This window comes from Ahaetulla prasina, chromosome 14 (assembly GCF_028640845.1).
Source record: "Ahaetulla prasina isolate Xishuangbanna chromosome 14, ASM2864084v1, whole genome shotgun sequence".
NCBI lineage: Eukaryota > Metazoa > Chordata > Lepidosauria > Squamata > Colubridae > Ahaetulla > Ahaetulla prasina.
The window spans coordinates 23,159,563-23,186,630 of record NC_080552.1 but is presented as its reverse complement, the minus strand read 5'-3'; the positions used below and the strand labels follow the sequence as shown (position 1 = coordinate 23,186,630).

General features: G+C 45.0%; 1 protein-coding gene across 4 annotated transcripts in view; it reads left to right on the top strand.

Annotated features, from left to right (window-relative positions):
- PEMT (phosphatidylethanolamine N-methyltransferase) overlaps positions 1-21,593 on the top strand; it is a 40,312-nt gene extending 18,719 nt beyond the window's left edge. For 3 of the 4 annotated variants that reach the window (XM_058157534.1, XM_058157531.1, XM_058157532.1), the window contains exons 4-7: positions 2,132-2,277; positions 8,319-8,430; positions 16,684-16,758; positions 19,741-21,593. In XM_058157534.1, coding sequence (XP_058013517.1) covers positions 2,132-2,277; positions 8,319-8,430; positions 16,684-16,758; positions 19,741-19,789 — 382 coding nt within the window. In that variant the 3' untranslated portion in view covers positions 19,790-21,593. The remainder of the gene's footprint in view (positions 1-2,131; positions 2,278-8,318; positions 8,431-16,683; positions 16,759-19,740) is intronic. The other variant, XM_058157535.1, reaches the window with a different exon arrangement.
- The last annotated feature ends 5,475 nt before the right edge of the window (positions 21,594-27,068 follow it).

Here is a 27,068-nt window from a genome sequence, read left to right as displayed (position 1 = left end):
CCACACTTGGAATATTGCATCCAATTTTGGTCGCCACGGTGTAAAAAAGATGCTGAGACTCTAGAAAGAGTGCAGAGAAGAGCAACAAAGGTGACTAGGGGACTGGAGGCTAAAACATATGAAGAACGGTTGCAGGAACTGGGTATGTCTAGTTTAATAAAAAGAAGGACTAGGGGAGACATGATAGCAGTCTTCCAATATCTCAGGGGCTGCCACAAAGAAGAGGGAGTCGGGCTGTTCTCCAAAGCACCTGAGGGTAGAACAAGAAGCAATGGGTGGAAACTGATCAAGGAAAGAAGCAACTTAGAACTGAGGAGAAATTTCCTGACAGTGAGAACAATTAATAAGTGGAACGACTTGCCTGCAGAAGTTGTGAATGCTCCAACACTGGAAATTTTTAAGAAAATGTTGGATAACCATCTGACTGAGATGGTGTAGGGTTTCCTGCCTGGGCAGGGGGTTGGACTAGAAGGCCTCCAAGGTCCCTTCCAACTCTGTTGTTATATAAAATAAGGAAGTTATGATCATTTTTTAAAAAATGTATTTATCAAAATATAAAATACAGAAATGCAGAGAAAAATGAAAACACAGGGAAAATAAGGGAGGGAAAGAGCAGAGGAGAAGGAATAGGAAAGTGTGGACTGCCAACCCTTTTTGGTGCAGGAGAAAAAGGCAATAACGTGAAACCTCAACTTTTTATTTATGTATTTATTTTTAATAATGTTTAAAACAGATTTTTTAAAAAAACAAAACAAATAATAAATATTAACATTCTTCTTTTCAACAATTTCGTGTCAGTGATCAATACTTATATATTTTCTCTCTCTTATCCTAATGTATCTTTTATACATATATTTCTAATATATGTAAATCACTATATTATTCTGATTATTTTATTTACTTACATACTTAGATATTCACCTGTACCCAATTTCCTTTCCACAATTTTTGTTTCTTCCTATTTGTTCTTATATTTCTACTCCTAATTTAACCATTATTTAATCTTTCCTTGTCCTTTCCCCCCCCCGACTTTTCCTTCAACCATTTATACTCTCTTTCCCAGACTAAATAATATTCTGTTTCCTCTTTTTCTTGTATCTCCTTCGTAAGCTTATCTATTTCTGCGCATTCCATGATTTTTCTAATTACATTGTCTTCTGATGGTATATTGTTATTTTTCCAGTTCTGTGCATAGACTATTCATGCTGCTGTAACTGTGTGGATAATTAAATACCCTATTTCTTTTTCATGTGGCCCTCAACTTTTTACTTTTATATAACAATATATACTAGCCATTTCTGTAACAACAGACGTATCAATAAGAATCAGAAATAGGAAAATCATGAATGACAAATTCTGCTGACTGCTGAGTATTAAACGCAAGCCCAGTTTATAGTCACATCAAATGCAATTCCACACTGTTTCCTCCCAGTTGGGAAGTTTTTCACAACGGGAAACCACAGAGGCGGTTTCTACCTGTTCCCTCTGGTGGGCTTGGGGCTGTTTGCTTCTCACCTTGCCAGAAGGAGGCCCCCCCACCTCACGTGCTCTTTCATCCAATATTTGTTTTCCTTCCAGGGATGGGATAAGTGCGGCACGGAACACCTGAGTTTGGGGTTAGTCTCAGTCTGCTGCGTTTGGAGAGACAGAAAGAAAACAAGCCATTTGCACTTAGCAAACTAAAAACAGGGCAGGAAATTGAGTTTTTCTGTTTGCCAGGGCAAAAATGCTGATTCTAAAAATGCTTCTTCTGGACTTTTTGCTGAAAAAAAAGAGAAAAATGAATGTTTTACGGGTTTGAAGATTAGAAAGGATCGCTATGGAAAGAAGGAAATTAGGATGTTAGCTTAGAGAGAAAAGGTAACATTTGAGTGCATTTATAACCGTTATCAAAAAGATTGGAAGCCCTTCCTCCCTCCCTCCCTCCTTTCTTCTTTCTTTCTTTCTTTCTTTCCTTCTTTCTTTCTTTCTTTCCTTCCTTCCTTCTTTCTTTCTTTCTTTCTTTCTTTCTTTCTTTCTTTCTTTCTTTCTTTCTTTCTTCTTTTCTAGTTCTACTTACTTTCTTATTCACTCTTCTACCTTACTTTCTTTGCTTCCTTTCTAATGTTTCTTTCTTTTTCATCTCTTGCAGCTTTGGAGAAGCAATGAAGGGTCAGCCCAAGCTGCCACTGCTGGATTGTCTTTTGGGATACTATGCCAGTGTGGCCCTCATAGCAGCGGGCATCCTGTTGGTGACCTCCAGTTTCCTTGCACTGGGGTTTATTGGGACATTTTTAGGTAAGGTCAACCTGATTGTAGCTTGATGCCAACATTCACCAACAGTGATGGCTAACCTTTTTGCCATCGCGTGCAAAAAGGAGCGGGGGATGGGGGTGGCGGCGCACACCCATAATTCTATGCACCTTGCCCCCATGCATGCGTGCACGACCACCACCCCCGCTCCCCCCCACTCCTGGCATGCGATGGCACGGTAGGCCCGTTTTTTGCTGTCCCCAGCCTCCAGAGCCTTCGTAGGTGTCTGGAGGGCGAAAACGGCTCCCCCCCCCCGGAGCCCCTCTGGAGGCCGAAAACGGCCCATTTGCCAACTTCTGGTCCCCCCAGAAGGACCGGAAGTTGGCAAACAGGCCGCTTTTGGCCTCTGGGTGGGTGGGGATGGCCATTTTCGCCCTCCCTAGACTCCTAGGAAGGCTCTGGAGGCTGGGGACAGCAAAAAATGAGCCTTATGGTCCCACCGGAAGTTGGCAAACAGGCTGTTTCCAGCCTCTTAGAAGGCTCTGGAGCCTGGGGAGAGAGAAAAACGGGCCTTCCCCACCATCCACGAGGTCCTCCGGAGGCAGGAAACAGCATGTTTCCCTACTTCCGGTGGGCCGAAAAGGGCCGAAAATCCGCTGGTTGGTGCATGCAGGCACCACGCTGAGCTCGCGTGCCCACCGATATGGCTAAGCATGCCACAGGTTCACCATCACAGTCCTAGGTGGATACAGACAGACAATGTTCTCCAAGCTGCCTCAAGTCAGAGCTGGTTAACCACGGGACCTCTACAAGGGAGGTCCAAGATATCAAAATGGCAGCTGCTTTGTCCTGGATGGCTGTGGATACCCCACTCACTGTTTATCCCTCTTTCTTTTTTCTCTTTCTGCCCCAATATATAATATTGAAGTGGGAGGTTGTGGGAAGTCAGTCCAAGATTGTTCACTGGGACATACATGGCTCTTCGGGAGTTCATAGAGGTCTTCGCATTGCTTTCTTGATGATACGGAGGTGACTTTAGAAACATAGAATTGTAGAGTGGGAGGGGACACCCAGGATCTTCTACTCCAGTGTTTCTCAGCCTTAACCACTTGAAGATGGGTGGACTTCCAACTCCCAGCCAGGCTAGGGAAAGAAAGACTAGAACACAATCTGTCCAGCAGCCAACACCCTGATAAGCACCGATTAGCACCAGACAAACAATAAAGCAGAAAACAATACCCTAATCAAGGAACTACCAGTGAGAATCAAGAGTTTTGCGCTGGGCTAGATCTTCCATTTCCCAATCTAGTCTACCTTGGCACATCTACTTGGGGTCTCTCCTCCAAATACTTACTGAGCCAGGCCTGCTTAGCTTTTCAGGATCCACCCAGGTCTGCCCGGTGCTTTGAATCACCCGGTGGGGAGTACACCACCCTGGCCACAAAACGTATCTCTCCCCCCCACACCCTACTTTGTTTTGCGATTGCTAGACCAAAGAGTTGGCTCTGTCTAATTCCACAATTCAGGACGGCATGTTTAAATAATCAAATGATTATTTTCCTGGAGCCTCTAATGTAGGCTACGGGGTTAGATTGGCACAGAATGATTCACTCTTGCTAAACAACAGCTCGGTGGCCTTCCCATTTCCTTCACAGTAGGGGCAGTTTCTCCACAGCCGAAGACTCGTACTTGGCTGGCCCATTTTCTTCCTTTGTGTCTGCGTGTGTGAATATGTAAGCAGCCAGAAAACTGCTTGACCGACATTTTAATCCAAGATCCAGGCTATAGTGGACGGGGGTGCATAGCTGTCCTTAGAACCCTAGGGGGGGCGTAGCTGTCCCTAGCACCTCCAATTTTTGGAGAGACAGTTGCTTACTTGACTTCCCCAAGGGTCGTACTCTTTGACGTGTTGAGAAAGGAAGCTGTACCTTGTGAATGCAGGTCTCTTCAAGTTGCATCGTTCTTCATCTCCTGGGACTTACTCAGCCCAGTAAGGTTTATGTCATGTCAACCTAACCAATTTCCGGTATCAGTTAGAGAGGGAATTTAACAGAGGAGGAGAATGCTTTGTACAGTGCCCCACATCTCCTCTTGAGAGACCAGAAGGAGCTGCCTCAGACCATGGCCTAATTCAGGGCTTCTCAACCTTGGCAATTTTTAAGTTGTGTGAGCTTCAGTTCCCAGAATTCCTCAGCCAGCATCCATGAACTTCCACTCCCAGAATTCCCAGCCAGCTGGAGACTTGGGCCATGCATGTTGACTGAGGAGATGAGGTCCATGCATGCCGGTTGGGGAATTCTGGGAGTTGAAGTCCATCGCTCTTAAAGTTGCCAAGGATGAAAAATATGGGCCTAGTAGATCTGCTGTTCTGATCCCACTATTAAGGCTTCTAGGACAAGAGGCTTCAACCTTGGCAGCTTTAAGATCTGTGGACTCCAACTCCCAGAACTGAATTGGAAATTGAAGTCCACAAGTCTTAAAGTTTCCATGGTTGGAGACCCCTGCTCTAAGGATACCTTGACCTGGATCAGATCAGAACTTCTTGGACATGGAAGGTCCTATTTTGTCTCCAGGAATGTCTGTTAAGGGCCAACCGCTCTGCATCTGGCTTGTCTTCTGTCAAGGCATCCAAGTAACGTCCTCCATGATATTCTGTGGCAGGAAGTTCCGATGTGGCAATGCTTACTTGAGAACACTTGAGGCCATCTTAACTGTGTCCCTCAGAATTATCAGCCACTGCTTCTCTTTCCCAACCCTGGACCTTTATCAGTCCATTCTGGATCAGGATCTCACCATCAAGAAGGAATCAACCTGTTTTTTTGTATGGATTTACCATTAACCCCAAACTCCTAGGGGGGGAAATGGCTCCATAGAGATATCCTGATGTAGGGAGCAATAAAATTATTTTCTTCAGCAGGAGCTATTTCTCTCTTGCTTCTTCTGTCTCTGCCATGTCCTCTCGCTTGATCCTTTGCTTGTGATTGCGAGGTTCTCCCCCTTTTTTATATCCCATCCAGATATCGCTACCCCTCCCCCGTTTTATCTTGTTGCTTTGCAATGAATTTCGACAAATTCACAAGCTTCCTCTGCTGCTTTTTGATTTGCCCTCCCATAAAAGGGGAAAGTAATTTTCCATCTGTCTCTTCCTCCAGATGGACCAACACAGCTGTGTGCAATTTGGAATTGAGGGAGGGGAGGGCAGAGAGAACAGACAGAGAACAAAAGAACAACCCATATAACACATAAAACCCAAACACAACTCCATACTAACTTTATTTCCTTGGCTTTTTGTCTTTCTCGATATAACGTCGAAAGAGGCACCTATTGGTCGTTTTTACTGGAATGGGGAGGAGGAAAGGAGAGGTGCAAGATTTGGAATTCGTTGGGCTGAAGAAGCCATTCCCCAAGCAGACGTTGCTGTAGGAAGACGTAGCATTGTGGGGATAGGAGAGCCATTTTCCCATGATAAAGAGGAATGATGTTGTCTCCCTCGAGAGCAAAATGCCTTTGGCCCAGTTGCTTGCAACCCTTGCAGGAATTAGAAAGTTCCCACTGCTTTTTTAAAAAAAAGATAACCCCCGTTCTTTCATTCAGACCAGATGATCTTCCAACATTCCTTAGGACTAGCTTGAAACAACTGGAGGCTTCAACCGATTCTATTCAGGAAAAAAAACAACCACTAAATTCTGCCCTCTTTTTAAAGCATGACTTAGTGAAGTTGAGTCCAGCTGGGAGTCAAGGAGATGTATCTTCTGCTTCAGTCCACTGTCTCAATTCTTCTGGCCAGAAGGATTGAGAAAACCTGAAGACTTCTCCTCGGTTGGATGTCATGCTAAAAATTGAAGAATGTAAGCCGTGCCCTGCTGGATTGGAACTCTGGCCCATCTCGTCCAGCAGTCCATTCTCACAGAGGTCAACCAGCTGCCCAAGGAAGTCCACCAGACTGTCAGCAATGGCCTTCAGGAGCAATCCTCCTACCATCAAGTGAACACCGGCTGATTCCCCGGGAACTCCATGAATTGGCCCAACTCTTCTTTTCAAGCCAGCCAAGCTAGCAGCCAGCACTGCTGAGGAGCACTAGTCCAGTAGTCCTTTCTCCAACAGTTGACCAATGTACTACCCAAGGAAGCCCATCAGTCTTTCAGCAGGTGGCCTTCAGAGGCCATCTCTGTGTCCTCAAAGCTGATGATCCTCAGGACTTCATGAATTGATCCAACCCTTTTAGAAACCACTAAGTGGTTCTTGGAGTCCTAGTGGACAACCATTTAGATATGAGCCAGCAGTGTGCAGCAGCTGCTAAAAAAGCCAACACAGTTCTGGGCTGCATAAACAGAGGGATAGAATCAAGTTCACGTGAAGTGTTAGTGCCACTTTATAATGCCTTGGTAAGGCCACACTTGGAATACTGCATCCAGTTTTGGTTGCCGCGATGTAAAAAAGATGCTGAGACTCTAGAAAGAGTGCAGAGAAGAGCAACAAAGATGATTAGGGGACCGGAGGCTAAAACATATGATGAACGGTTGCAGGAACTGAGTATGTCTAGTTTAATGAAAAGAAGGACTAGGGGAGACATGATAGCAGTGTTCCAATATCTCAGGGGCTGCCCCAAAGAAGAGGGAATCAAGCTATTCTCCAAAGCACCTGAGGGCAGGACAAGAAGCAATGGGTGGAAACTCATCAAGGAGAGAAGCAACTTAGAACTAAGGAGAAATTTCCTGACACTGAGAACAATTAATAAGTGGAACGACTTGCCTGCAGAAGTTTTGAATGCTCCAACACTGGAAGTTTTTAAGAAAATGTTGGATAACCATCTGTCTAAGATGGTGTAGGGTTTCCTGCCTGGGCAGGGGGTTGGACTAGAAGGCCTCCAAGGTCCCTTCCAACTCTGTTGTTGTTGTTGTTGTTGTTGTTGTTGTTATTATTATAAACCAGCCAAGCCATAATGGTTCCTGATGGGATCATAAATTCACGCATCCTCTGCCATTCAACACAGTGTAGGAGACAGGAGAGAGTGAGAGCGAGAGAGACTCCATGTCCCTCTGTTCTGATTTAATACTAGCAAGCATTAGATCCTGGTTTCGCTTCCTCCCACCTTGATTCATGAGATGAAGAAGTTCTGACCCTCATTTGGGGGCTGGCAGGGAAGGGGGAGAAGAGACTCCAACAGTCCTATCAGTCCATCTTTTCCAAAAAGCCGGGGCCATGGGAAAAAAATGCCTCGCCTTTGGAACAAAATAAGTATACAGGAATGCAACCGAATTACTTTTGCAGGACAAAGTGAGTGTTACAGCTTCTAAATTGCTTTTTTTTAAAAAAAAATTGGGGAGGGGAGAATGTTTTTTTAAAGTTATGGCTCTTTGCATGAGTCACATCAAATACAAACCAATTTATTTCTCTCCTGGCCCCCTCCTTGAACTATAGTTGACACTTCTTTATAAAAGCAGGCCCTTAATTGCTGGTAAGGGCATGTTTCAAGCACCAGTGAGCAGAGTGCAATAATTTATTAGTAATCGGTACCTGGGTCAGATTGGCAATTTCCACTGCTTCCTGCCATGTCAAAAAGCCATTCTGGAGCTCTCGCGAATGAAAATATCCCACCTGGAATTTTTTTTTCTCTCCCTCCCCTTTCCTCCCATGATTGCCAGAGGCAGCTTAGTGGGATAATGAGATGACAAAAAAAGTTTTATCTGCTGGTATGATTGTTCTGTGTGGCCTGACAATTTCTGCAGCCGGCTGAGTCATTCTGAGCTTGTGTGATTTGTAAGTTTGTGCCAAGCTCCCCAAAAAACAACAACAACAACAACAAAGGAGACGCACAAAGTTACTTCTAAGCAGCTTCCTTTATTGTTCCTCACCTATAGACAAGTCTTGCTTGCAAACATCCCGCAAAGGGCCCAAACAGCAGGGATGGGAAAGGATTTTTGCAGTTTCACCAGTAGACTTTTGTAGTCAACCTTCTCCAGATCTTTGTGTTGGTTGGAATTATCAATGCCACCTAAACTGGTTGTTGCAGGAAGAGGCCTCTGATCTGATCCAGCAAAGCAATTCCTCGATTGACTCAACGGTTTGTCCTCTTTCCTTTCTAGGCGACTATTTCGGCATTCTCATGGAGACGAAGGTGACCTCCTTCCCCTTCAATGTCATGGAGAATCCTATGTACTGGGGTAGCACCTCCATCTATTTCGGATGGTCCCTCGGGTAAGTCCTGTCTTCTTTTTCTCCTGCTTCTTCACCAGGCAACAGTTTGGAACCCTGGAAAGAAGCTATGTTTCATTTCTTCTTCTTTTTTGTTACAACTCACAGCCATAAATGAAACGAGTCATTGCTTGCTCCCTGCGTTGATGTAAAATATTTAACTTCACTGCTTTGAGGAGATGACGGCTTTCCCCCCTAAAACACCCCAAATCACAATGCAGGTGTAAATCTTAACAGAAAAGCAGAGTTGGAAGGGACCTTGAAGGTCTTCTAGTCCAACCCCCTGCTCAAGCAGGAAACCCTATACCAGTTCAGACAAGTGACTGCCCAGTCTCTTCTTAAAAACCTCCAGGGATGGAGCAGCCAAAACCTGTGGTGGCAAGCTGTTTCACTGGTTGATTGTTCTCACTGTTAGGAAATTTCTCCTTAATTCCAGGTTGCTATTCTCCTTGATGAATTTCCACCCATTCTTCTTGTCTTGCCTTCAGGTGCTTTGGAGAATAGCTTGACTCCCTCTTCTTTGGGGCAGCCCTTGAGATATCAGAACACTCCTATCATATCTCCCCTAGTCCTTCTTTTCATTCAACTAGACATACCCAGTTCCCGCAACTGTTCTTCATATGTTTTAGCCTCCAGTCTCCTAATCCTCTTTGTTGCTCTTCTCTGCACTGTTTCTAGAGTCTCAGATCTTTTTTACATCATGGCAACCAAAAATGGATGCCGTATTCCAAGTGTGGCCTTACCAAGGCCTTATAAAGTGATACTAACACTTCACGGGATCTTGATTCTATCCCTCTGTTACCCTCTCTTCCTCCCTAACACCCAAGCTTTGTCCCCTGGATGGAAGTAGGCAGAGAAGAAATGGGCCCTTTTAAAGCCACCCATCCTTTGAAAAATAACTCGGCTACCCATGGAACCTGTGCGATGATCGGATGTGGCCTTAGATCTGATAGGGAAGGAGATCCCTAGATATTCGCCTGACTTCAGTGGGTCCACACCCCTTGTCAAGACAGGTTTGGGTGAGGCCGTGTGTCCCTCTGAGGAGAGGGAGGAAATCAGGATAGCGGTGGGGCTTCAGAGCTCCAGCCTGAATGACGCACTGACTTTTGCTCAGACACATCTCTGCCGCTTTAATTGGCCACTAAATGAGCGCTGCGATGAGCTGGCAACGGAGCTGAATGGCTCTCCATAAAGTGGGGATGAAAAACAATCCTCGAGCCAAGAAAGCATCAGAGAGGAAGACGGAGAGACCTCTCAGCTCCTCAAGGAGAGGCCTTTAGGCGGTGATGCGCAAGGCGCTCTTAACGGCCACTTCAGAAGTTGAACGATGGCCAAGAAACAATGGTCTAGGAGGACCACAACTCGGCCCGCAAGCCTGCAGCTCTCCTAAGGAGCTGGCGGATAGCATCCTTATGGCGCCCAGTCCTCAAGGCTCCTCTTTTTCTTTTTCCTGGTCTGCGACCTTTTGCTTTGCTTTGTGGCCACAGCATTCTTCTCCCTGTCCTTAAGTGGCCATTTGAAGGGCAACCCTCCTTGTTCCAAGATGGCTCTTCCGATTAAAAAAAAAGGCAACCGTGGGCAGGCACGAGTAGGCGAGGCTGCTAGGAGAGGAGCCTGAGAATTCTGGCACCTCAAGGTGCTCATCAGGCTTGGCCTGGCTGGAGGGGTGGACAGGTAGGTAGGCCACCTATCCCCCAATTTTTGGCAGAGCTTTTCAGAGAAGTTTGGGGAGATGAAACGGTTTTATGGAGGAACTGCTAGAGCCATGAAGCCTCTTTGCGGGCACACGAGCCGTTGCCTCAGCTCCTCTGCACCTGTGTGCCTGTCTCCCACCGGCCAGCTAGTTTTTGGGTCTCTGCCACGCATGCGGAGGGTGGGTGGGAGGGGGCATGTGGGAGACACACATGCATGCGCAGGGTGGGCAGGGGGCATGCAGGAGATGCACACATATGTGAGGGGGCGGGCACATGCGGGGGTCGCACGCACATGCACAGGGGGTTCACACGGGGGTCATGCGTGCATGTGGGGGGTTGCGAGAGCATTGCATTATGGGTGTGTGCATGCATTCGCACGCTTGGCCCCTTTGGGCACTCGGTACCAAAAAGGTTAGCCATCCCTGTGCTAGAGGCATTTGGTTCCCCCTCAATCCCCCCAACCCTCCTGCAGATGTGAATATTGTTCTCCCTCTGACTCGCTCTTCCTCTCCTTCACACAGACACACAAAAACAGACAAACACAGACTGGAAGAGAAGTTAACCCCTATTATTCCAGCACCACTAGGCAAAATCTCTCTGGCGTTGCCAGCTTCCAACCGACTCTGCAGGAGCCTATCTTGGTTTGAATCCAGACCGAGAAAGGGCAAAATATATTACTCTGGAACCCTATTTTCCCTCTTCCTGCAGGAAATCCCACCCTGGTGTCGTGGGGGACACATGAGGTGACACCCCCCCCAGTCTAATTCTTCTCAGGATTAGGCTTCCTCCCTTTAAGCTACCCCTCTAAAGGCTCCGTCAGCCTTTGCAAACATTTTCCCACAGTCTGGGGGATTTCAGTTTTGGGGCATTTGTTTCCCAATGTTGTGCCCTTTGGATCAGGCTTATTGTGAGCGGCTTCTTCTTCCAACGGGAAAAATAAAAGTGGACCGTCATGTTTGGAGAATCTGAAACATCCCTAAGCCTGCTGTGTACATGGGTTTGCAAAAAGAAAATAAAAGCAGTGAAAATTTAAACCAGCTCTCCGTCCGTAGCCCTTCCTTCTGCTGATTCAGAGTGAAAGGCTGTGATTGTGTTATAAAAGCCACACTCTCCTCTCAGTGGCTACCTCATTCGCTGTCTCCATGACATCCGAGCACCAAGGCTATTTCCTTCCACTTCACAAGAACATTTTTTGCTATGACCTCATGAAAGGGACCGAGGGAACAGATCAAATTTCCTGGCCTTAAACTAAACACACCCGGTTTGATATTAAAAAGCCCAGCAATAAGCATTTTCCCCTTCATAAATGTTGCAAATTTAGGACTGGCAATGGGATTATTTGCATCGACCATTTCCTAGTTTGAAACAGTTCTAGCCGGCCGAAAAAAATAAATGCATTTAAGAAACGCAACACTTTGGGATTTTTTTAATGGCTACTGGCTGTAAGGGCTGATACACAAAACAATATACGAGACCAGGAAAAAAAAATAAGACTTAGAAAACAGCAGCCGTTTTTTAAATTCACCTGCACGTTTTTGGAAAGCCTGTTCAAAGAAATAATTTAAAATGTATTTGTTCCAATTCAAATGTTCCTAAATAAAAAGCATTTGAACTGTAGGCCCCCTGAAATTGATGGAAAGGTGCATATACCCATTTGGTTGACATTCTAATTTCTATTTGCCAAATAAATCTGCAAAACTGAATGGAATTCTTTCAAAGTCAAGTTAAAAGTTCTGCAATGAAGTTTTCCAAGTGCAGGGGAAAAAAATTGCAGACCAAAGAAGTCAGATAAGAAAAGTCCCAAAAGAAGTGAATTGAGGAAAAGTGGCTTCCAAAATGCTTAGATTTCCATGTGGTTTGGCATAGATGAAGATAAGGAAATATTATATGCAGATGTCTCATTGAGTGAGCTTTAGACTGGAGAAACCTACTAAGAGGAACCGGATTTCTGTTAATTCCATTTCTTAAAAGAGGACCTGGATGTACTCATGAGATTGATGGCAAGTTTGCTTCTCCAGACCACTGGGAGCCCCAAATGGGTTGGGGTGGAATTAGAGCTCCCACATGCTCCCTGTACAGCGGGGAGAAATCTGGATCGTATATCTGAAGGACCTCAGGATGGGGCAGGCTGAGCCATGGACCTCCAAAAATTAGAGTCCCCCAGGCTTCAAGCAATGTTTTTTGGAAGCTAGGGGCTCCCCAGCCATCTATCATGGTTGACCCCCTTCTGCATTTTACTTATTTGCTGGTGGTTCGAAAGTTGATTGCAGGAGGAGGAGGAAGAGGAAACCGGAGCAAGAAAAATGGAAAAGCTTTGAGTCAGAGGTGAAATCTACTTACCTTCCTTACCAGTTCGGAAATGCATGTGCCAGGCATACACACATGCATCACATGTGCACGTACAACCTCTGCACATGTGCAAAAACTTTCTGTGCATGCGCAGAGGGTACAAAACACATTACTTCCTGGTTAAAACCAGGAAGTAATGACAGCCGGGCAGGTGGGCGGAGCCTCGCACCACGATTGCTACCAGTTCTCCGAATCACCAGCCAAGATCGCTACAGGTTCAGGCAATCCGGTCTGAACCGGGAGGATTTCACCCCGGCTTTGAGTGCTTCTTTCTCCTCTTAGCCCCGTTGGAAAGTCTGAGTGTCCTCTTTTACGCAGTCTTCCTGTTGACAGCTAATTTTTCCCCTTGAAGAAGAAGAAGAAAATCCATGTTTATTAAGGGGTCTGGACATGAGCTCGCATATGGGGAGAAGCGTGATTGAGGACTAATGACTCAAATCTATTACAGAGCCATATTCCAGAAGTTTAACAGGCTACTTTAATCTCTCTTCCACTTGCTTTCCTTTCATCTTCCCCCTCAAGATGGAGCTCCATAAGGTCTCCCAAATCGATTTAGGCTGCACTCCAAAAGCAATCTGTTTAGAATGAGAGAAGAGTGGCTCTCGACGCCCTCCTTAAATCACCCCCCCCCCGGAGTCAAACTCAGTAATTCCACCGCAAGATGTAGGTGGCTTCATTTCCATGCAGAGCTGAGGTCAGTTTGAGGTTCCACCAGGCTTGCGAGAAGCTCTTTTATTGTGTGCGAGAGACAGGAGGTGTTGGGGAAACAAAAACTGGCTAAGACACTACATTTAACAAAATAAGAGAGGTCTTCTAGTCCAATCTCTTGCTGAAGCAGGAGGCTCTATATCAGTGATGGCTAACTTTTTTGCCGTCGCGTGCCAAAAGCGGGGAGAGTGCGGGGAGGTCGTGTGCACGTGTGCCCACACCCATAATTTAATGCGCCCTGCTGTCCCGTGCATGTGTGCACAACCCCCCTGCTCTCCCCCAGCTTTTGGCACACAACGACATGGTGGGCCCGTTAGGCCCGTTTTTCGCCTTCCCCAGGCTCCAGAGGCTTTCTTGGAGCCTGGGGAGGGCAAAACAGCCTTCCCCACTCCCCCGAAGGCCCTCCGGAGGCCAGAAACAGCCCATTTGCTGACTTCCGGTGGGCCCAGAAGGCCCAAAAACCAGCTGACCAGTGTGCACATGTGCACTGGAGCTGAGCTAGGGCAACGCTTGCGTGCCCACAGATATGGTTTCATGTGCCAGCTGTGACACGCGTACCATAGGTTCTCCATCACAGCTCTATACTATTTCAGGCAACAATGGACTCTTCTTAAAAATCTCCAGGGATAGAGCTCCCACAACAGTTTAGTTTCCACCCTCTTTCAAAGCTTGGCTGGAGCTTAAACCTGCAGGCTGGATTGCAATGAATGAAGCAAACTCAAAGCTGATCTGCCTTATATATTGAAAAACATTAAGAAGCCATAATTATAGAATTCCAAAGACTGCTGGGTGCTTCAAGAGAAGGACGTCTTTATGGAATCCATGTTTTTGTGCTCTTTCTCTCCCCATCTGGAGGGTCTTGTGGAGGACACCTGGTTTCCCCCAGTTCTTTGTTTTTGCAGCACTCAGATTTACGGTCATGCTGTTCCTCTCCAATGGTTATGAAAGTCGCACAGCTGGGGCATCTTCTCCATGACAGGTTCCTCAATAGATGTTTGGTGACCCCCTTTTCTTTTGGCCTGCTTTCATAATTTGGCAGTGGAATGAGGCCGTCCTTGAGCCCCCTGTCTCTTTTGTGACTCAATAATCTTTGAAAATCCCATTCACCTTGAGGTTTGGCTTCTTGGGAGAAATGGATTGCCAGGGGTGAATTTGACAGAGGAACCAGGAAACAAATCTGTAATTCTCAGCATTGTGTTTTGTACCAGACTTTGTTTAGATGAGTTGTTGACCGATTCCCTTTTTTGCTCAATTGGGTTAGTCCATCTGATCTTCACTCCCTGGTGTTTAAATGTCCTCTCTCTCAGTGTTTCCCAGTGTGGCATCTGTGAGACTGGACACGGTCACCCACTTGACCTCAGAGGTTCTGCCACTCACCGAGCCCTCCTTAGCTTCTGCTTAATCATGATCACTCATTTCTCCTCTGGTCAGTGACCTATTTCTTCTACAGCTAAATCAACTCAGGTTAGAGGGGGCCAAACGGTTGAAGGTTTCCTCTCTACATATTTCTAGGAGGGATTAAGGCAGAAACAACATCATGAGTTAGTCTTGGCTGAAGAAAGGAGCAGATTACGGGGAGGTGAAATCAAAGCTGGTTGCCAAAATTGTCAAAATATCGTCTTGGGAAACTGGTTGATGTCCAGTTAGACTTTTGATTGCCTGCTCTAAGGTGTCAGACTGAATAATAACGCATCACAAACTTAAACCACTTTCCCACAAATTTCTACAAATCTTACCTAAGTAGCAATTTTGGGAATTAAAGACAGGATTTGTTGGGTGCCCTGCCTCTGAGCAATAGTCTCTTTAGAGGTTATATGGATGGAATGTTTTTAACCAGTATTTTTGATCCTATGGAGATTCTCAGTCATCCAGGTTATGGTTGTCCCAAAGGTGCTTTTTTCAAGAGGGAACTGGACTTTCTGGCTTTGCTTTGAAGAAGTTTTTCTTATCATTCAATGAAGAAGCTTCTTGGATGAGAAGTAAAACATCTTCAAAGAACAACCAGAAAGTCCACTTGCCTCTTGGGGAAAAAAGCACCTTTGGGTTTACTGTTGATCCATTGGCCATTCTCTTCAAAAGCTTTCACTTGAGAATTCTTTTGGACAACAGTAGCCTAACTTAAGACATTTCGGGGCCAACTTTCTGAAAAACACCAAGGCAATGTAGAAGACAGCAATGCAGTCTCTTAAGCATAAATAATTAAATCAACATTACTCGTTAAACACCAGTTGAAAAAAAAAATCACTGCTGGGCATTTAGAAGGCCAAATTGAAGAGATGTGTCTGCTCTTGTTCTGAACTGCTAAGTGAGCTGGGACCTCTCTGAGCTTGGAAAGGAGACCTGAGGGGGAGGGAAGGAGGCCAGGCCCCTGCCAGCTCGTATTGTGGCAAGGATTGTCTAATTTGAAAGCCAGACCTGAGCAGTTTGCAGGTTTAAAGCTGAATCGGAGGACATGGTGGCCCTCTAGAAGTTCTTCAGCATTGTCTGGATTGTCTCAGCACTGCTGGAGGTTCAGTCAAGCAACATCTGGAAGGCTACCCAATTGTCCCCTAAATGTGGGATCCTTACTGTTCTCAGAGCTTGGTTGTTCTCTTGCAGATGTGAAACATTGCAGATGTTGCAAAAAAGAAACCAAGCTAAGGGAGCACCAAGGACCTCATAGTCTTCCTCCTCCTCTCTGCAGATCCCATTCCTTCTTAGTACTGAAGATGCTACCTAGTTGGGTCATGAAACGTCTGTGAGAAAGCAGCCAAGCTTAGAGAACACCTCACAGTTCAACCCTAAACTATCAATATTCTCTTCCACTGGTCTTTCCTAAATAATCAGTCAACCCATTGTTCCACACAGTGATAATCATCTTTCCATCATTTTCCATCCCAGAGAGATAGAGGTCTATAAAGCTTCAGAAGTTGGATGATAAACCAATCTTGGCAGAATGTTGCCAGGAGGATTAATTGTTATGAAAAAAAAAATCTATTGGCCCTCGACTCATTCCGTTGGGCGGTGGTCTTCCTTTGGAGACCCATCTCAGCCTGCTCAGCTTTTGGTACTTTCTCATGCCTGTTCTGACCTCAGCCTACATTGTTGCCCTGAGGAGATTTCTGCTCAGTTGTAGCCACTCTCAGCCCCCTCCCCATCTTGCATAACCAACGTCTTCCAAGCTGTCATAATCTCCCTGCTTTGTCCTCTTAGCTCCATCTTCAGTCAGCCAAATCACATTATTTAATAAAGCCCAAGCCGCCGACACCCACCCATCCTCCAAGACTTGATGAAGTGATGACTCAATTAGGTCAGGATAAATATTATTATTATTTTTTTACAATGATGTTCTTTTTGTGCAAAGAAGCCAGCAACTTTTTGACCGGGTGACCTAGTTTGCTTGTCGACGGGCAAATTCCCAGCTCAGGTATTGTGGGGGGGAAGGGACGATCTCGGTGTCTCCTGCTGAGTCAGCCTTCCCTTCTCTTCCCTTCCCAACTTTTGTTCTCCTGCCTTTTCAAATCAGGAACGCCAGCCCAGTGGGTCTCGTCCTGACTATGGTGGTGGCTCTGTGCTACGCAGTTGCTCTGCTCTACGAAGGGTGAGTTAATAATGAGGCATGATTTCATTTCAGGGAACTGGGTTGAGAAAAGGGGGTTGTGTTCCCCTCCCCCCCTCCTCCCTGCCTTCAGTTAACCTACTTGCTGTGTTTTCCCAGCAGACTTAATATAAAGACGAGCTATGATTCAGAAAAGTGGCGGGGTATTATCTACCCTGGTCATCAAATCTAGAATTGTTCTCCGGATGTTTTCACTTTCATAATATTCATCCTTGGATGTGCAGGTTGGGGTTGATACAAGTTGCAGTGGGGAACATCTTACTTAGGAAAGAGGTTGCCATCTCCTGCTCTCAGAATACTCTTTTGGAATGTGGTGACCACGCTTGGAATCCGGCATCCACAATTTTGGTCACCAGATTACAAAAAAGATGTTGAGACTTTGGAAAAAGTGCAAAGAAGAGCAACTAAAACGATTAAAGGCCTGGAGACCAAGACATATGAAGAATGGTTGGAGGATTTGGATTTGGTTAATCTAGAGAAAAGGAGGACTAGGGGGGAAAGTGATTGCGGCCTTCCAGTATTTGAGGGGCTGCCACAAAGAAGAGGGGGGCAGCTTACTTTCCAAAGTACCGGAAGGCAGGACAAGAAACAATGGATGGAGACTGATCAAGGAGAGAAGCAACCTGGAATTGAGGAGAAACTTCCTAACTGTGAGGACAATAAACCAGTGGAATGGGTTGCCTTCAGAAGCTGTGAGTGCTCCATCACTGGAGGCTTTTAAGAAGGGACAATCACTTGTCTGAAATGATATAGGATCCCCTGATTGAGCAGGGGGCTGGACTAAAAGACCTCCAAGGTCCCTTCCAGCTCTATTCTGATTCTGATTCAACCAGGTGAGAAGAAAATCATTCTTAATCTGCCGTATCAGACGATCCAGTTCAATAGGTTCAGACCAATCTTTGGATTTTTCTCCCTTCAAGTGATAAACTTGTTTTGGGTCAACGAGACTGAGGGATTCTAGAAGTTTGGAGAATGGGGGCCATTCCCAGGCCAACACCTGAGGTTGTTTTTCAGAGTTTGATCAACAGATTGACCTGGGTTGGGCCAACCTGGAGCTGATGTTTTGTTTGGTCAGTTGAAACTCCTGATGGAAACAACCCACCGGTGAGAACATTTATAATGTATATGATGATGGTTTTCCAAGGAACCTTGTGTTTTGCAAGTTACATTGACGTGTCAATGAATTTACCCACACGTACCTAGAATAAGCCTCTCCAGCTGTGTTAATTGTAGGTCAGCAGTTATGGAGATTTCCAGGTCATTCATTCAGAAGTGATTCATAAAAGGAAGGGGAGGTTTACCTTGAGTTCTTCTGAGCCACATGCAGGGCCTGGAGATGGCCACGCTCGGAGTGTTTCCTTGCATGCCGCTTAAATGCCAGTCAAGTGTGGGACAAGCTGTGTCCATTGTATCCTTTACTGTTTATGTTCTAGGATGCTATAGAGTGTTCAGCCCTGTTCAACCCTGAACTTGTGTTTAGTTCCACTGTGGGGTCTGTCTTTTGATCAAGCTCAATTGATCAATAATTTCTCACTGACCAAAGCCAGGGAGATCTCACTGACATTGCTCAATAGAAGAACACCAGTCTGACTTATCCAGGAGAGAAGCAACCTGGAATTTTTTTTTTAATTTACATTTATATCCCGCCCTTCTCCGAAGACTCAGGGCGGCTTACAGTGTGTAAGGCAATAGTCTCATTCTATTTGTATATTTACAAAATCAACTTATTGCCCCCCCAACAATCTGGGTCCTCATTTTACCTACCTTATAAAGGATGGAAGGCTGAGTCAACCTTGGGCCGGGCTTGAACCTGCAGTAATTGCAGGCTACTGTGTTCTAATAACAGGCTTCTTACCAGCCTGAGCTATTACGGCCCTTAAGTTAAGAATTAAGGAGAAACTTCCAAACAGTGAGGACAATTAACCAGTGGAAGGGCTTTGCCTTCAGAAGTTATGCGCGTCCCATCACTGGAGGCTTTTAAGAAGAGACTGGACAGTCGCTTGTCTGAGATGGTATAGGTTCTCCTGCTTGAGGGGGGGTTGGACTAGAAGACCTGCAAGGTCTATTCTATTCTAAATCACTATGCCAAAACAAGCCACCACACACTGTTTCCAGCTGATAGTCCTTCCAACATCCCAGGTACACCTAGTCCATCAAAAGAGCTAGTTATGGATAGAAAGCAGGTTCTGCTAGGAAGCAATTGCCTGAAGGACAAATCCCAAAAGTGCTTTTTCAAAAGGCAACTGGACTTTGTTGCTCCTTGAAGACGTTTCGCTTCTCATCCAAGAAGGAAAAGGTCTTCAAGGAAAAAGATAGTCCAGTTGTCTTTCAAAGAAGCACCTTTGCAACAACCAGGACCTGCATGGCTGAGAATCTCCATAGATGTTTAAAGCATAAATGGTGACTGGTTTTTATGGCAGAAGGTTCCCAGCATTCACTCAAAGGGACCTCAGTAGAGAATGGAGAAGAAGAGCCACGAGAACTTTACACTTTGGAGATCCACCTCCTTCTCAGCATGAGAAATTGAGATTAGATGTTCAAGGAGTTGGTCCTTATGAGTTCCCTCCACTGACAAATTGAACTCCCCCCCCCCCCCGCTTACAGTTTTTCTTGCATAGTTTTCTCAAAGGACATTAAAGAGACCAAAGGAGGACACAGGTGGAGATATCCCTGCCTTACCCGTTCTTCTTTTTCAGTTACGATGACCTCTTTGCCCGTGGAAAAAAGGAAGAATCTAGGCCAGGCTTTCCTCAACCTCAGCAACTTGAAGCTGTGTGGATTTCAACTGGGGGATTCCGAGAATTGAAGTCCACACAGCTTAAAGTTGCTACGGTTGAGAACATTGATCTAGTTGGGATGAGAGAGACAAGGCGAGGGGAGTGGGACCTCTGAATATTCACCCCTTTTTTCTTGTTCCCCTTCCCATCAAACCCTCCGTTCCCTCACCCCATCTCCCTCTCCTAGGCCTTTCACTGAAGAAATCTACCGCAACAAAGCAACGAAGTGTAAGTAAGGCCACAACACCAGTTGCAAAGACCTCCCCAACGCTGGGATTGCTTGGACACAGAGAGCTGGCCTGCTGGTGGCTCCGAGATGGGACAATTGGATAGGATGAGAGAACTTCAGCAGCCTGACTTCCGTCGCATTCCTCAAACTCCTCAACGAACACACAAACAGCTCCTCCCCCCCCTTTTTTTTTTGGTTTCATGGGGAACGCCCAACTCCGAAAACGAAAGATTTCACAAACACACAGGCCAAGCCAGGCACAGCAAGGGTGCTTTTGAATGCCAATGTTTGCTTCGCCCCGGCTGTCAGCCGTTTCCATTAGCCACGTAATTCTGGATGTTTTGATTATAGGCTGGAGAGCATCGGAAAGGTGGCCCAGGGAGGAGACCCTGAACGGTTTATGAAACTGGAACCGTGTGCAGGACGCGTACAAAGAGAGAGATTGAAACAATGAAAAAGCACAGAGTGTATACATTCCTTGTCAGGAGAACAAAGCCGCAAGGGTGTATTTGCGCTAATGCTGCTTCCCAGTATTTGTGGGGGAAAGGGATTGGATGCTTCAGCGGGGAGGCATGGACTACCTGTGAACATGCAGCATCTGTATTCACGCAACATACATACAATTGGGAACTTAATTCATCCATTTTCTGGACTGTCACCATGCCTTAGATCTTAAGGTCAGCAAAGGGCTGAGATTATTCAATATGCAAAGCCAGAAAGAAACCCTAACCATGTTGATCACAAATCAAGGTTAGCGTTATTTTTATGAAGGCATCTCCTTGGGTCATGATCTGACCTGCTTAAGCTTGAGGTGTTCTTGGTGCTCTCTGAGCTTGGTTGTTTTCTTGCCGACGTTTCATGACCCAACTAGGTAACATCAATGCTAGAAGGGAATGTGGTTTGTGGGTTAATTTTGAACAGGGCTGCTTTTAAAACAAAAATGGAAGATTCTCTCTGGATAACCAGGGATGTCAGGAAGAAGATTGAAACCCAAGTTCTCCAGAATTTGGTAGAAAACAGTATATTGGCATTGTATCTCCTCCTTTGTCCCTCAGCTGAAATAGTGCAGCCCTTCAAACGCTGTATCAGATAACGACTTCAGTTTTAGGGTTTCAGATGCACCCCATTTATTGCTACCACTGCCTTTTTTCTATGTGCTATGATGTCTTAACTTCTGAAAGCACCTTCTAAGCTTCTGGACCTCACCACAGATGGTGTGTTTTCTCAACAATGTTGGTGGACTTTGGCAGCCAAAGCAACTGTGGTTTAGTTTTTGTGATGTTCCAGAGAATGTTAGATTTTGAAAGCATATCCATATGGATATCCATAAGTCCCAAAGTGTTGCTTTAGCTGTTGTGAGTTTTCCTGTGTAGGAATGGGTCAGATTTAGTGGTATGGTTGGTTAGTCTTGAGTGATCATTTCTGGAAAAGGAACAAAAACAGCAATATTTTTTCATCATTTGAAGAGTGCAAGAGTTTTGCCACACATTTTTCACCCTCATCCATGATGTCCATCTCCCCAAACTTCTCCTGAGGCTCCAAAGACAGATGTTCTTCTTGAAGGCAACATCTGATGAACGGATTCGAAGAGATGTAGGTCTCTCACTCACTCCATCTGGCCTGGATTCTTTACCCATGAAAAATGCTCCGGTTTGTGTCTCTTTAAAAGAATGGTAAGTGGTAGAGAAGCTGGTGGCATCTGTGAAATCCTTTGAAGATCAAAGAACGGAAAGCCATTGGGTGAACTAAGCACTTTCACAAGGTTTTCTTTTTATGTCCTAGGTAGGGTGCTATAAATTCCTTTCTCTTTGTTCTCCGCTGATATCATTTTTTGCTTCTCCTAGCTATCACGAAAACGTAAATTCCTTTCGCCTCCCATTGTTTTCAAATTCTTCCAAACAATCTCCAGATACCAGCTTCTGAGAACTATATAAATTCCTTCCATATCCCTCACACACACACCTGTCCTTTCCAAGTTTGGCTTACCTGGCCCAGCAGGAGCTGAAGAAGACATGGTTTAACCATCACGTTGGACTCGCTATGAGACAAAGAACGTTTGGGCAGTACGTCACACAGATTTTATGTCCTTATTTTTCACTGTGTCCATAATAGTTGCAACCCAAGTGCCTGCAGACAAAATACCATTTCAAAATAAATTTCGAAAGAGAAGCACAACAATCTCAAAGGAAGTTTATTGGTATGCATTCCTCCTTTCAGCTGGTTACATATTGTCTGCTGCCTGTCTTACTTTCTGATCCCTATTATTCATAATGATCTTTCTTGCAAAGGAATATTTATATTTAAGAGTCCTTTTCTACAGCCACTTCTCTTGTATGCTGTACCCATAACAACCAAACGAGCAGAACTACCCTGTATTATTCAGGCAACGGTTACCAGACTGTCAATCTGAGTTACAGTAACGGGTTTAAATTTGTTCTTTTATCATGAAGGGGAATTTTCTGGAAGGGAAAAAAAACCTGTTGTCTTTCTTGAACTGTCTACAAAGACAGTCCCAGTTTTATCTCTATTTTCCCCCCCTGGTTTTATCTCTCTTCGCCCCAGCTTTAAAAGAAGCATGATTCACATTTTGTTTGCAATAATGGCTTCTCCATTTTTAAACATTTGTCCTTGGCCTCTGTAGCCACCAATTGTACAACCTAACCTATTTTTTCCTTTCTGTGGCTTGTAAACTGGCAATGTGAAATTTGGGCATCCCTAAGCTTTCAGAGTGGGCTGATACACTCCAAAAGATAAGCCCAAATTCTGCTGTATTTTATACAGGAACGGAGAGGAATCGGGTCGTTGTTTTTTTGTGTTTTTTTGTTCCATTTAAATGCAAATGACATCTCTTTCAATTTTCCTCCTGCACCGGTAAACCAGCCACAGGCAAAAGGCAACCTGCTGCCCAGAACAAAGTATATTGCCCATGTCAGATATAAATGCCAACCCACTAGTATTACAAAACAGGAAAGCTTTATAAACTCAGTTTTATAAATGAAAGTTGTCCCTAAATCTGATGCAATTTAGCTGTTTGGGATGGAGAATAATTCTTAGTCCTACAATGTTATGCTCAATCCTAAACCACAAAGAAATCAGATTTTGGAGGAAACCCAGTTTCTACGTAGACCACACCTAGAATCCCGCACCCAGTTTTGGTCTCCACACTATAAAAAAAGATGTTGAGACTCTAGAAAAAGTGCAGAGAAGAGCAACCAGGGTGATTAGGGGACTGGAGACTAAAATATATGAAGAATAGTTATGGGAACTGGGCATGGCTAGTCTAGCGAAGAGAAGGAGACACGATAGCAGTCTTCCAATATCAGAGGGGGTCAAGCTATTTTCCAAAGCACCCAAAGGCCAGACAAGGAATAATGGATGGAAACTGACCACGGAGAGATTCAACCTAGAAATAAGGAGGAATTTTCTGACAGTAAGAGCAATCAACCAATGAAACAGAAGTTGCCTTCAGAAGTTATAGGAGCTTCATTACTGGAAGTTTTCAAGAAGAGACTGGACTGCCATCTGTCAGAAATGGTGTAGGGTTTCCTGCTTGGATGGGGGGGTTGGACTAGATGACCTACAAGGTCCCTTCCAACTCTGTTAATCTGTTACCTTGCTACCATTGCCCACTCTGCCTCTTGTCTCCATCAAAACATGGTACAGCTCAAGTATCTTGTCTAAACCAGGGCTGTTGGCAACTGTAGGACTTACTGAGGAATGTCCACATGTGTTAAAAATTGTGAAGACCTCTGATCTAAAGGATGGCTACTCCCTTTCTCTCTCCATTTCATAAACCCAAGATAGGTAAGTCGAGCAGAGTCACCTTCCTTTGGGTCACCTGATCTCCACCAGCCAAACCCATCCTACCTAAAAGTACCTTGTTAGTGTTTCTGTATAGAGAACAATTGCCAGAAGCAAAGAGGACAGTTTTTTCTCCTTTTTCTAGGAAAAAAACCACAGCAGCAGCTGTTCTAATTAGTTTTCAAGAGGATTGTTTCCAAATAATGCAATCCTTTCCTCTAAACATGGATGGTGGGAGTCTTTTATTGGTTATATCACCCCATTGTCCTATCGGCTGTGCCAGTTTTAATGCTCAACTCTAGATACACCGAAGTCTAAAATTGAACAAATAGGGCATATTAACATGATGGAATTGTGGCTGCTGTTGCTTCTGCACAGACCAGAATCTGTTTCTAAGAATTAGAGATGCCAACAGGCATTTTGTAAAGCACAGGATGGACTATTTTAGGGTGGATTAGTACAGAATTGTTCTAGAAATCTGGCTCCTTTGGTGAATTGTACTGTGTGAACTCAGGAAATGGATTAATTCGGTCAATGTGCTCTGTGTGAACCCAGAAAATCGGGCTAATTGAATAAACCCGGTTAAGTTATCAGAGAGAAGTATAATGTGTGAACAACACGACTCACTTAATAGTTTTGCATGCAGCAGTTCTGACTCAATACAGACCTGTTGATGGTCCTTTGGAGGAGGGCAGGATAAACATTGTGAAGTGCTAAAGCTATGCCATAAAAAAGGCTTTTTAAAAAATAGATGAAGAGGGTAGATCTCTCTAATTAACATCGATGTCAAGCTGTTCGTGATATTCTGCATAACCAGAAAAGGCCGCAAGAAGCTTGTCTGAAGTCTGCTAAATGTTGCCTAGGTGCTAAAAAAAAAAGATAATAATTGGTTGATAATTGCTCTACCAACAGAAGCAGACCAGACTAGTTTCAACTTCATTACTCTTGGCCAGACCTGATATTTGCTGAAAATTCTGGCTCAGTCTTCCTTGAGAGCTTCAGCATATTGTTTTGTGCTTCTTGGGAGAAAACGCAGCCCTTCGAGCAGAGAAAATGTTAATGCCACTTTGCACTGCCCCAAAGGAAGGTTGATCTGTGTAGCTTGACCACTCAAATCATACTTTCTCTATGCAACTCTTAGTTCCTCTTTCTTTTTGTGAGGTTGCCAACTGGAAGAACATCCAGGTGGACTAAGTCCTTCCTGGTCTTCTCTTGACCATTCTTAGCAGAACTCAAAACCCACAGAGATGTCTTGCCCCCCTTAGAAACTCTACTCAAACTCATTGCTGACCAAGGCTGGTGAATACACGCCCTCACCACCTACTACTCAGCTGTGTTTGTGCAAATGAAAGTCTCGTTTGAGGGGCCCTTGGTGCTCTCTGAACTTGCTTGTTTTCAGGCAGAGGTTTCTTTACCAGACTAGATAACACCATCAGTGCTAGTAAGGAGTGATGTTTGCTGTCAGTTTATATTCTGGTGGCTTGCCCTGCCAGTGTTGGTGGCGATGATCTTGATTCTTGAAAGAATCTCTTGATTCTTTGGTTGAGCTGTTTGCTGTTGGCTTCTCTGGCAGGTCCTTGGTTGGGGTATTGTTTCCTTGATGGTTGGTCTACCTGTGAGCTCATCTGGGAGTTCATCTATGCTGATCTGGGTAGTGGGGAGGTTCTTTTTGTGCCCTTTTCATGCTGGTTGATTATCTCTTTTGCATCATCCATAGATACTATTAATGTCTTATGTGTCTATTGAGGGCTGATTTGTCAGAGTACCAGGCTAAAGTCTTATTTTAGATCCTCATATTCAGCCCAGCGAGGCAATGTTGATTCTACTAGCATTATTTCAGTGGTGAAATCCAATTTTTTTTACTACGGGTTCTGTGGGCCTGGCTTGGTGGGCATTGCAGGGGAAAGATACTGCAAAATCCCCATTCCCACCCCACTCCTGGGGCCAGCCAGAGGTGGTCTTTGCTGGTTCTCCGAACTGCTCAAAATGTCCACTACCGGTCCTCCAGAACCTGTCAGAACCTGCTGGATTTCACCCCTGCCTTATTTCTTTCAAAGTGTGAGAAGGTTTGGACATTATTTCCAACAACAGTTTTTGGTTCTTCCTTCAAAAAGTCCAACGCTTCGCTTATTAATGGCCTTTTTTTAAAAGAACACCCGACTTGCACTTTCTCTTCACTTCTAACAAAATAGTCTTGGGAAAACTTTAATTTGGCATGGCAGAAGATTCCGATTAAACGTGGGAAGCACTTCCTTACATAAAGCAGGACAAAACTCCTGAGATTTACTGCTGTAGTAAAATCTATTGACTCTTGGCTCACGTGTCTTCTCTAAAGCTGGGGTGTTGAGCAAGCTGGACTCAGAGCGTTCTCCAGCCCCACTTTTCTTAAACAGCTTCCAGAGACCCCCAAGATGACATTGCCAACTTTTACAGCACACAATGTCAGTGTCACTTTCTGCCTGGTTGTGGTTTTTTTTTTGTTTTTTTTGTAGGTAAATAAAGGAGGAGCATTAGTCTTAAAGCAGCTATAATGTTTGTTGGGGTTTTTTATTTTACACACACAAACCAAAACAAGAGGATTACAAGGCAGATAACAATTGCAACCCCAAAAAACTTGGAAATGCAAATATCCCAGGTTCTGGGATGCTAAGGACTAGAAACTGAACTTCTGGCCCTGCCTGCAAAGCATCAATTGCAATCAGTTTGCCGGCTGAACCGAATATGGGTGGTCTGATTTCTACCCAATGCAGGGGGTGCCTCCTTTCCATTAAAATATCTTACAGCTTTGCCCAATTTTCTGCCTCTGCACCCCAACTTCTGGTCCCCAGTTGTCCTCTCTGTGGTCTCCTCAATGCAGGTCTTTTTCCAGAGCGTGTCCCCTGCAAATAATCCTTTCTTTAAAAGAGAGAGAGAGAGAGAGAAACAACATAAAATTCTCCGGGGACTTAATTAAGCAGCTCGATGACATTTATGAATGAAGGCTGTGCGGGAGGGAAGAGCAGCAGGCTAAAAGCCCCCAGGCAAAGCTGTGCTGAGAGCCCTGTTTGTTGTTGATTTAAAAGATGGTTGTGTTTGAATTTCTGCCTGGTGGGGTGCAGATTAATTGGGGCCCCCGGATAGTCTGTGTCAGACCCGGCCTGCTTTGGCTAATCGGCAGAAGGAGAGGCTGGTTTTCCCCTGATTCTTCCCGAGCTGCAGGCACTGAACCAAGATTGACTGGTTCTCCTTCATGAAGGAGAAAGGCGGGTTTGGGGGAAATGGGAGCTGGTGAAGTGGTGGCACCTGGAAGAACACAACTGTGGCCCAAAGGAAGGGAGGCTCTCCTGGCCCTGGGGACAAGGCCCTCTTTGTGAGTAGGCAAGACCCTGGGAGGCTAAAACCATTGTAAATGCAGGGAGTCCTCGATCTACGACCACAATTGAGCCCCAAATTTTTGTTGCTAAGTGAGTAATTTGTTAAGCGAATTCCCCCCCCCCATTTTATGA